This window comes from Theropithecus gelada, chromosome 1 (genome assembly GCF_003255815.1).
Source record: "Theropithecus gelada isolate Dixy chromosome 1, Tgel_1.0, whole genome shotgun sequence".
NCBI lineage: Eukaryota > Metazoa > Chordata > Mammalia > Primates > Cercopithecidae > Theropithecus > Theropithecus gelada.
This window is the reverse complement of record NC_037668.1, coordinates 80,158,520-80,170,844: the sequence shown is the minus strand read 5'-3', so window position 1 is coordinate 80,170,844 and position 12,325 is coordinate 80,158,520. Positions and strand designations below refer to the sequence as shown.

The window sequence follows — 12,325 nt, the reverse complement described above, 5'->3', positions numbered from 1 at the left end:
TCATTCAAGTCTATATTCTGAATAGATGGTTTGCAAAAAACAGGTACAAAATATGGAGGAACGAACAGGAGACAGGGAGAAACAATACACAGTCTAGAACCTCTGATGGCACTGTCATAACCAGAAGGCATTCTGAAACTCTCAGAACATAATTTCTCACAAATTATAACGTTTCTTTTCACTGCAGAATGCAAAAACTGTGTATGACAATAAAGTGTATGTGTATATACAGGTGAAACATAGATACACACACATATATAGATATATAATACACATATGGTTATTAAATACCTGTAGTTTAGATTTTAAAATTCACAGGAAATTATTAAAAAGTTCATCCAATAGCTCCTAAGGCTTTTCTGTGATTTAGGGCAGAATAACCCTAAGCTAGTGATAACAATATTCAAGGTTTCACAGGAGAAATTTAAGATACAATTTGTCAATTTCACTCAATGTACTACACAGAAGAGAAAAATAATAAATTGTGGTAATTTTTTTATTTTTTATTTTTTTGAGATGGAGTCTCACTCTTGTTGCCCAGGCTGGAGTGCAATGGCATGATCTCGGCTCACTGCAACCTCTGCCTCCAGGGTTCAAGCAATTCTCCTGCCTCAGCCTCCCAAGTAGCTGGGATGACAGGTGCCCACCACCACGCCCGGCTAATTTTTTGTATTTTTAGTAGAGACGGGGTTTCACCATGTTGGCCAGGCTGGTCTTGAACTCCTGACCTAAGGTGATCCACCTGGCTTGGCCTCCCAAAGTGCTGGGATTACAGGTGTGAGCCACCATGCCTGGCCTGCGATCATTTCAGAACAGTAGCCTCCAACCTTTTTGGCACCAGGGATGGGTTTTATGGAAGACAATTTTTCCACGGACTGTGGAGGAGGGGAGATGGTTTCAGGATGACTCAAGTGCATTAAATTTATTGTGCACCTTATTTCTATTATTATTACATTGTAATCTATAATGAAATAATTATACAACTCACCATAACGCAGAATCAGAGGGATCCCTGAACTTGTTTTCCTGCAACTAGACTGTCCCATCTGGGGGTGATGGAAGACAGTGACAGATTATCAGGCATTAGATTCTCATGAGGAGCACACAACCTAGATCCCTCACATGTGCAGTTCACAATAGGGTTCACACTTCTATGAGAATCTAATACCGCTGCTGATCTGGCAGGAGGCAGAGCTCAGGCGGTAACGTGAGTGATGGGGAGAAGCTATAAATACAGATGAAGCTTCACTTGCTTGCCTGCCACTCACCTCTGCTGTGTGGCCTGGTTCCTAACAGGCCACGGACCAATACCAGTCCATGGCCTGTGGGTTGGGGACTCCTGTTTTAGAATACCCAAAATATGTTTTTACTTATTAAAAAATTTATAGTGAAATATATCAAGCTATTACCCTGATTATCTAAAAATAGGATTCTTAAAAAATATGTATAGTATATAGATAATATATCTGCGTTTTTAAGAACTGACATATTATTAATGGATACACGGAGGCAACTGACATAATGTAAAGAATACTGATCTGGGAGCTATAGTCCTAATTCTGCCACCAACTTGGTCTGTGATTTAGGTAAGCCATTCACACTTCTAGGTCTGATTTTTCTTATCTAAAAAATGAAGTTTGTATTAAATTATCTAAAATGCTTTCTAGTCCCAATACTGGATGAGCTGTGAAATGATTCCTATTCAAGGAAAAACTCTTTCATCTTATTTATGCTTTTGAAATGTTATTTCCTTACATATACATCTATATGTTCATGTCCCTATCCTACATTATAGAAAATATTTTTAGTTGGCTTAGATGTATTATAGTCTGACCTTGAGACTATCCTTAGTATCATGTAATCAGTTCCAAGTATTTTTGTTGTTTCAAAATTTTTGCAATTTAATAGTTCAAAATGGACTCAACTGACATATAAGTATCCTTTTAAAAAAAAGTAACCATTTGTGCTAAACATATCTTAATAATTCACGCAATAATTGACATCCTCTCCTTGCCGAGAGAGGATGTCTATCTCCCAGGATTCCATCTATGGACGTAGTCTCTTCACACGGGCCTATCCCATTTACAACCATACTCTCAACTATCCCATAAAAACTGTGTCTCCCAAATCTGTATATCTTAACTCAGACCTATCTTCTGGGATCCATACCCATATATTCATCTGCCATTTTCATGTTTCATCTGATGTCATTATTTCAAATTCAGCACACTGAACAAAGAATTCCCTTTCCTCTGCCAAATCTGTTCTTCTATTCACCATCTTGATGAATAAGACCAACATACACTTAGGTGCTCAAGCGAGGAATCTGAGGCCAACCTTAACTTGCCCCCTCTAACCCCCCATATCCAATTAGTCACCAAATCCTACTGAATTGAAGCACCACATCTTTCATATCTCTCCAATACTCTTTATTTCCACTGCAATTACTTAATTTAAATCCTGATAATTTCTTAATTTCTTGCTGGATTCCTGCAATATCTTTTTTAAAAATAAGTTTTACTGAGGTATAATCTATATATTATAAAAACAATAGATTTTAAGTGTACATTTCAATGAGTTTTGGCAAACAGCCATGTAACCACTATCCTAATCCAGATATAGAGCTCTCATCTCAGAAAGTTTTCTGGGACTCTCTGTAATTAGTTCTAGCACCTGCACCTCCACCTCACTTTAGGCAAACACTGACCTAATTTCTATCACCACAGATTAATTCTGCCAGTTTCAGAAAATCATATAAATGGAATCATCCAATATGTACTTCTTTGTGCCTGGCTTTTGCTCAGCATGTCTGTGAATTCATGCATGTTGTTGTGTACATCAGCAGTTACTTCATTTTTACTGTTGAGCAGTATTCTAGTGTATGAATATACATTTGCTTATCCTGAAATTGCTTCTTAACTGCCACCAGACTCACGGACTTTGATCCATTTTTCACAATGCTTCCACAGTCATCTTTCTAAAATGTAAATCTGATTATGTCACTCATCATCTCAAATTCTTTCAATGGTTCTTCATTGCCTACAGAATAAAGGATGGGCTCCTAAATAAGACATTCATGAACCTCCCATACCCTAGTCTCTGACACCCTCTCAAAACCCACATGAACGTACAATTACTTGAACCTCCAATGCCATTTTCTAGAGTTTTTAAAAGTGAATACATTCAGATTGAGGAGAAAAGTGAAAGTTCCCAGTTATCTCCAGGACTAAATTCAGCTCCAGGGTATTATGTGGCCTGGAGGACCTGGGTGATTTCAGATTTAACCCTACACATTTTGGAACAGACAGGGTAAACACTCAAAGGTACTTCACAGGTATCGTGTGGTCAGTTTCCAGTGTATCACCTTGCCCTATGTAATGCTACACCTAAATCATTGTAGAGACTAATGAAGACATAAAGGCACAATCTTTTACGCATAATCTATATCGCATTAAAAATACAATTATATATTCTGCTTCTGTAATTATTTAAAGAGCATTTTCCATGTTATTACATTCTTTTCATAAATATTGTTTTAATGGCCAAAAAAAGTTCTCAAAAAGATGCTCACATCTAATAAGTATAACACAGTTAAACTTTTCACCAAAACTAAGGCATTTAGGTTGCCTCTGAATTTTTGTGTTAAATTTAGGTAATGCTGTAATAAACACTTTCATTCACAGAAGTGCATTTTATATTCTGGATACTATCTTTGGCACAGAATCCCACAATGAAAATTATTACATTAAGAAAGTCTGAAAAATTTATGGTTTTAATATTATGTATGAAATATTATCAAGTAATACGTGAAAATAGCTCTAATACCCCAGTCACCCTCACACCATCTCCAAGTCTTCTTCCTCAAAGATAAATCCTATTTATCAAGTACAGATATTATATACTGACGTCCTGTTACAATAAATGAGAACAGTTCAATTACACCATATTTTACCTCATTTGTTAAATCAAAGAGAGGCTGACTTTGCAATGTCAAATAACACAATGTCATAATAAATAATTGTAATGCCAAATAAATATTGTGCTTCTTTTCTCTCAATCTTAGTTTCTTTTTATGTTAATATCCTTAGTCTTTCCCAACTTCTAACCTCTATGCCTTTACTTTTAAATTGCTAGTTAATATTTACAATTTATTTTGGAGCCACAAGCCACAAAGTCATCTATGCTAATTGTTTTTGAAATTTGAATATTCATTAGCATTTACACTATGATTAAATAAATATTGTTAACCAAAGAAACAAGAAGTACGTTACAAATATGCTTCCTTCTACCCGATACCAATATCCTGACCCCTAGGCCACTAAAAAGAAAATATTCTTACGCTTAGGTCACCAGATTCTCTTATAGCTTTGATTTCAGCCTCTGTAAAATAATAACCATACCAGGTACAATACTAAAATTTATAATTTCCTCAAACCATGGAAAGCTCCAACTTGCCACTAATATCAAAGACCCCTGACATGCTTATGTCCCAAGTTAAGACTATTATCTTGTATTTGAATTCAAAATTTTTTTGTCATCTATAAAGGGAGCAGACTAAGTCATACCTGCCAGGGCGTCCCGATAAAGCTGCACAAAGTGATTAAAGATATCCTTTGGCAAACACTTTTCATCTGGTAAACACTGTAGAAGAATGACTATCTCAGACTGACCCACTGCATGCATTCCCTTGGTTGTGAAACACCAGCACTTCCTGTTCACATCTACAGATGGAATAAAAATATAAAAATAAAGAGATTCCTATCAATCCTTATTCTTAAAAAAAGTTGCACAGAAATCTGTTACAATACAGCAAAGATTAAAATAGATCACACTGAGTCTATGTAATTCAACTATGAACTGTCACTGCATTGCGCCAAAAAACTATTGTAGAAAATAAAACATGCCGGCCAGGCGCGATGGCTCAAGCCTGTAATCCCAGCACTTTGGGAGGCCGAGATGGGCGGATCACGAGGTCAGGAGATCGAGACCATGCTGGCTAACATGGTGAAACCCCGTCTCTACTAAAAAAAATACAAAAAATTAGCCGGGCAAGGTAGCGGGCGCCTGTAGTCCCAGCCACTTGGGAGGCTGAGGCAGGAGAATGGCGTGAACCCGGGAGGCGGAGCTTGCAGTGAGCTGAGATCCGGCCACTGCACTCCAGCCTGGGCGACACAGCGCGACTCCGTCTCAAAAAAACAAAGAAAAAAAAACATGCCAATGCCTCTGGCTCTTTTCTAAACACTTAGAAAAGATTGAAAAGGAAGTAAAAGAAATAATAATAAAATGCACTTAAAACTTTTAACTATTATTAAAAGAAGCAACATTCTATTAATACTAAAATAAAACCAAACTATGTATTGTAAGCCAATACATAGCCAAATATGATTAAAGAACATAGTCTTCCACCATTATATTTTTAAAAATCACATCATCAAAGGAAGTAATTACCTATGTAAGGCTAGAAGTAATTACAATAAAAGACAGTAGTATACCTTTGTCTTCAGGTTGTGACCTAAAGAAAAAATATTTTTATGTATATTGATTAAATTTAATATGACCAAAAGATTCGAGCTATTTTAACTATAGTCCTTTCTGGGAAAAAATTCTAGATAATCAGCAACATGACTTTACTTGGCTTCATGCCATAAAAATTAGTGAAAAGGATGGCTTTTCTGAACTACTTAGTTCCACTCCTTCACTTTAAGGCTATATGGAGAGTAGGAACAGCAGAAACCATATGTAGTCAAAAACAATGTTTAATCCTTGACACTTTTACTCTTCATACCCCAACACAATGGGATCCCCAAAGGAACTGAAAAAGGATTCACATAAAATTATGAATACCACCCATGTAAATCAAAACAAATGTAAATTAAAAAAGAAAGACATCTTTATTTCACTTTGAGAATCCTTGTTTTATGTACCTAAATAGGACATTCCTAATAATGGTATATACTTCAAGAATCTAGGTTAGCTAATTTTTTTTTGTTTTTTTAAAATAGGGTTTCGCTCTGTTATTCAGGCTGGAGTGCAGTGGTATGATCTCGGCTCACTGCAACCTCTATCTCCTGGGCTCAAGAACTCTTCCACCTCAGCCTTGTGAGTAGCTGGCACTACAGCAGCATGTTACCATACCCTATATATATATATATATATATATATATTTGTGTGTGTGTGTGTGTGGGATGAGGTTTCACCATGTTGAGCAGGCTGGTCTCGAACTCCTGGGCTCAAGTGATTCATCTGCCTTGGCCTCCCAAAGCACTGGGACTACAGTTGTGCACCATGGTGCCTGGTCTTAGGTTAGCTAATTTCTAAGCAAAATTTATAAACTAGATATGGCAAATTGAAATTTCAAGCAAATTAATTTTAAATCTGATCCTAGAAGGAAAGGTAGCAAGCATTAATAACTGGCCAAACATACAAGAGTGTGATTAGCAAGTAAGCCAGAAACCCACATTTCATCAGTGTAGAACTTCTAAGGAAGTAGTATACGTTTCTGGTTTCCAAAATCAACTTAAGTACACGTGGAAAACTGCAGGATGGTTCCCCAGAGGTTCCTTCCTTTAAAATTGCCTATTAACACTCATTCATAATAAACACATTCTCTAAATAATTCTCAAATTTACTAGCTGGCGCGGTGGCTCACATCTGTAATCCCAGCACTTTGGGAGACCAAGGCAGGCAGATCACTTGAGTCCAGGAGTTCAAGAACAATCTGGGCAACATGGTGAGAATCCTGTCTCTACAAAAATATACAAAAAAAATAGCCAGGCATGGTGGTGTGCACCTGCAGTCTCAGCTACTTGGGAGGCTGATGTGGGAGGACTGTTTGAGCTCAGCAGGTGGAGGCTGCAGTGAACAGAGATCATGCCACTGCACTCCAGCCTGGGTGACAGAGTGAGACTCTGTCTCAAAAAATTCTGAAATACTGTCATCGTTCTCATTCTGATGCCCATGATGCTAGCATCAAGAATTGAGAAGTTTCTTCTGAATCTCAATTTATGATATACTGAAGCTTTACTGTGTGTTAGCTAACACTTTTCCTAAAAAAAGTTTTGCACCATAATTGAGGTTTCTGGGATTAAAACCTAGCATATAAATTATTTGAGTAGCCTGTATAATTTATCTACCACCAGTTATTCTAGTGGTAAGTTGTGATTTAACATACTCATCTCAAGAAGAACTTAAGTCAGATAAGTTCAAGATTTGTTTGGCTTTCCTCCATGGAGAATTCACCTACCTCACCCCTGTAACTAAATGTGAAAGTTTCAGTTAGTTCCACAGCTGTCCTCTGGAATATATTATTTTATACAAACCAACTTTTTCAGAACTCAGTGTTCAGTAAGATGTGGCTCTATATAAAAATACTTGTGTGTAATAAATCTGAAAGTTTTATGTACGATCTATGAGTCAGTAAACCATATCTAATTTTAATTTTTAAGAATTTATAACTTACAATTCACAATTTTAACCATTGACAACAAATTTGCATTTAAAACAAATACAAGTGGGTCAGGGCCACCATCCTCCAACTGCTGCATTACTGAAATCTGTGATGGTTTCTCTTCCACAGCATAGTCTGAAAGGGGAGAAAACAATGTAATAGGTTGGTTAAACGGACAAATCAAGAAAGAGATCAGATGGAGAAATGAGCTAATTATTCACAGAAAAGAGACATGCATTTGACTTATCAACAGGTGCATATAGAGCATGGTTTGTATCTGCTGGCTCAGTATCATGTTAATAGTGCCCCCTTTTAGTCTCAGAAGTGACCCACTCCACTTTAGACGATAATGTGGTTATCCTGTGTATAGACCTCTCCCCACAGTAGTTTGTGCCACAATCTAAAGACTACCTTTCTATTTAACAAAAAATTTCCAACCATTATAACAAGAATTTCACATAATAAACGTTCAAGACCAGCATTTAAAATAACTCATGATATACAAGCAATAATATACTAGTTACCTCTGGAAAGGACATCAAATAGTTGGGGTAGAAGAGAGCCCTACCTTTTACTCTATGACCTTTTGTACTGTTTGACATTTTTGACAATTAAAAACTTAAACTTTAAAAAATGAACCCAGAAAATAAAAGTATCATATGTGACTGGCTTCATAAAACAATTCCTTTAAGTATAATTCAAGAGTTTAGTACATATATCACTAAAATCACCAGTAAATCACACATAAGATTCTGAACATGAACAGGTTAATACTGAATGTAAACTCTTCCCATTTAATCTCTGGAAGCACAGTATGTGCTTCAGCACCTCATTTTGAATGACAGTGGTCCTTTGAGCTTGAAGTCAAATCATGGGTAATAATCACTGTAGAACCTAGAGATGTGGGAAAGGAACTGAAAATCTAAAAGTTGAATGTTGCTTAATTGATCTTATATAAAATGCATCTTTGCGGGACAATCAGGTAGAACAAAGTAACATCATTTCTCATTTTTTTTTTTTTTTTTTTTTTTTTTTTTTGAGACGGAGTCTCGCTCTGTCGCCCAGGCTGGAGTGCAGTGGCCGGATCTCAGCTCACTGCAAGCTCCGCCTCCCGGGTTCACGCCATTCTCCTGCCTCAGCCTCCAGAGTAGCTGGGACTACAGGCGCCCGCCACCTCGCCCGGCTAGTTTTTTTGTATTTTTTAGTAGAGACGGGGTTTCACCGGGTTAGCCAGGGTGGTCTCGATCTCCTGACCTTGTGATCCGCCCGTCTCGGCCTCCCAAAGTGCTGGGATTACAGGCTTGAGCCACCGCGCCCGGCCCATTTCTCATTTTCTAATGGAAATTTTAAAATTGATTTTTTGGCTACAATGGGAAATATCTACCCCATTATTAAAAATACTTATTGGAAAGAGAAATCCTGAGTTTAAAATTTTTTAAATAAAGTCATCCCACTGGAATAAAAAATTGCAAAATTTTGGTAAAGAGACTGCAATATAGTTTAAGTAATACAGATAATTAACTGTTCTTTCTTGGTAGGAGAAGTTTTGACAATTAGATTTAATGGATATAACTTTTTATGAAAATGGAATCCAGCAGTCTGACTTTTTTTAACAGAGTAGGCCAATTTAGTTCCTTGTTAATCTAAGATTTATTAAAATAAAAATCTGAACCCTAAGCAGCAATTTTACTAACAATAGATGTTTTCACAGGGTCCTGGTAAAGGAGCAAAGGCATTATGCAATCAAAAGAACGCTTAACTGTATATGAAAGTTCACTGCTGAACTATCTGGGACATAACTGCATTTGAGAGCCTACTACAGGCCTAGCACCATGCAAGCAGCAGTAAACACAAGTATAAAATAAGATGAAGAAATTCATAGTCTAAGTGAAAGAATATGATCTGAAAATACAATATCTAAATTGCAATGAGAAAAAGTGTTAATGTAGCCAACAGTCTATAGGAACTGCTATTAGAACACAGATAAAGAAGCAAAACACTATTTTCTAAGCAGCCCAGGTAAGGATTCAGAGAAGAGTTAACCATTAAGCTGGATTTTAAAAGGTTGAGGAGTTCTTCAGGAAGTCTACAATAGAGGGGGTGTTCTAGGCAGAAGAAAGGAAGAAATGGAAAATATTAATTACATGCCTACTTTATGCCAGATACCTTCTTGGTATGTACCTACAGGTATAAAATCTAACTTAATACCCACAATGACTCTTAAGAAGGTGTAGTTAGAGAAATATTTAATAAAACAGAATAGGAAACAAATTCAGAGAGGAGGAATGACTTGTCAACTGGATCACACAGCTAGAATGGAATGGTACTGGCATTAAAAGTCAGGTTTGTTCAATTCTGAAGTCCATTCTTTCCCATTATTCCACAGCACAAGAAAAAGTACAGAAGAATGAAAAGTAGGTATTCAAAAAATAGCAAATAATCTGCAGTATACATGTAAGGTGCTGAGGAATGGCTGGAAATAAAGTTGATAATAAATGGCTAGAAAGACAGGCTGAGATAAGGTAATAAGAAACATTGTTGGACCGAGCACAGTAGCTCACACCTGTAATCCCAGCACTTTGGGAGGCCGAGGTGGGCAGATCCCCACGTCAAGAGTTCAAGACCAGCCTGGTCAACATAGTGAAACTCCGTCTCTACTAAAAATACAACAATTAGCCAGGCGTGGTAGCGTGTGCCTGTAGTCCCAGCTACTCAGGAGACTGAGGCAGGAGAACTGCTTGAACCTGGGAGGCAGAGGCTGTGGTGAGCCGAGACTGTACAGCTGCACTCCAGCCTGGTGACAGAGCGAGACTCCGTCTCAAAAAAAAAAAAAAAAAAAAGAAAAGAAACATTGCCTGCGAAGATAAGTAATTTACACTAAAGGCACTGGGAATCCATTAAATATTTCTAAGTAAAAGCAATAAAGATAATATCTATGTTTAAAAACATAACTGGCAACAGTGTGGAAGACAAAATGATGGAGAGAAATACTGAAGGCAAGGAGACCAGGTAAAAGCCTAGGACAAAGTTCAGGAGAGGTTAATTAATAAGCCACCTTCTGAAAATGCAGTAATTGTATACTGATCTGTATATGTCAGCAATAAAATTTCACACTAATCATCAGAGAAATGCAAATCAAAACCACAATGGGATATCATCTCACACCATTCAGAACGGCTATTATTAAAAAGTCAAAAAACAATAGATGCTGGTAAGGCTGTGGAGAAAAGGGGACATGTATACACTGTTGATAGAAATGTAAATTAGTTCAGTCACTGTGGAAAGCAGTTTGGAGATTTCTCAAAGAACTTAAAAGAGAATTACCATTCAGCCCAGCAATCCCATTACTGGGTGTATATCCAAAAGAAAATAAATTGTTCTACCAAAAAGACACTTGTACTTGAACGTTCACTGCAGCACTATTCACAATAACAAAGACATGGAATCAACCTAAGTGCCCATCAGTAGCTGACTGGATAAAGAGACCCTGTCTCAAAAACATAAAAAAACAAAAAAAAGAAAGCAGGAAAAAAAAAAACAAAACCCTACCCATTGGGTACTATGCTCACTACCTGGGTGACAGGATCAATCATAAGCCAAACCTCAGCATCATGCGCTATATCCACGTAACAGACCTGCACATGTACCCTTTGAATCTAAAATAAAAGTTAAAATTATAAAAATAAAATTTCACATAATATTAAGCATTATTTTGATAATAATTTTACTTCTTACCAGGATTCCCTAAAAATATTTTTAACAGTAAAATTGCCATTTAAATTCAGTGCTCTTCACACTTACTATACGTTCTTTCTGAAAGTATATTATACTTCAAAACAAAAAGCTAAATAAATGACTGTATCAGGGTGGGTTAATCCTAAACCACAAGCAATCCTTCAGAATATTATGTGCTTTGAAATATTTTTTAAAACTGCTAATAAGCTACATTTACATTATAAGTAGTATCATATCCATTCAAAAAATGAAAATGACATTATAATATAAAAACATAAGCATCTACTCTAAAATAATCAATAACAGCAACAACTGTTTTCATAGTATTCGGGGATTTTGTTTTGTTGGGTAAGAGAAAGGTGAATGTCACTCAAATTCTGTCTCTCTCACTTAATTAGAAGGTAACATTTGACAGATAGAACTATCACTGTTTAAATATGTAGTCCACATACCTCCTTTTACACCCGTGGAGATGAGAATGGGAGGAAGGCCATCTTCAGGAATAAGATTCATTGCACTTCCAACAGGACTTCCGACCTGAGTTATACTCCCAGAGAACAGACAAATATCCGTCTAGGAAAAGCAAATCAACAAAGTGAGCACTACAGAGAATTCAATACTTTGGCAGGACATAATTAAAAATATAAATGGGAACTTACGTGAAAATTTGAAATTCATACTTTTTGAAAGGCAGCACAAAATATTCATTAACCCATGGGTTAAAAAAAAAACAAATTAGGCTTATACCATGAAAATGTTTTCAAATGCGTAAGTTTCTCCTTTTGGTATCATCAAATCATTGTAATGACAGAAGAGGCCTTAAAACCTGCATTAAAGCTTCCTTTACCCAGATTTCTTTTGCCATAAGAGAAAAATATTTTTAAACTGTAGTGGCAAAAGAAACAAAATTTCAATAATTATTTCATAATTTCTTTATCTTTAATATCTCGGGAACTACTTAAGGTCTAATTTATATTGCTTTTAAAAATTAACTTTGAAAACGGCGACAGTTGCAAAACAATGTGAATGTACTCAATGTCAATGAATTCACTTAAAAATTGTTAAAATTGTAAATCATGTTATATATATTAATATTTTTCCACAATAAAAAAGGGAAAAAAATCAACTTTGATAAAATGTCAT

General features: G+C 36.3%; 1 protein-coding gene across 2 annotated transcripts in view; it reads right to left on the bottom strand.

Moving 5' to 3' along the window:
• ZFYVE9 (zinc finger FYVE-type containing 9) overlaps positions 1-12,325 on the bottom strand; it is a 202,921-nt gene that overhangs the window by 62,932 nt on the left and 127,664 nt on the right. For both annotated transcript variants that reach the window (XM_025392920.1, XM_025392930.1), the window contains 3 exons: positions 11,635-11,755; positions 7,460-7,582; positions 4,566-4,721 (listed from right to left, as the gene is read on the bottom strand). In XM_025392920.1, the coding sequence (XP_025248705.1) occupies positions 4,566-4,721; positions 7,460-7,582; positions 11,635-11,755 (400 nt within the window). The remainder of the gene's footprint in view (positions 1-4,565; positions 4,722-7,459; positions 7,583-11,634; positions 11,756-12,325) is intronic.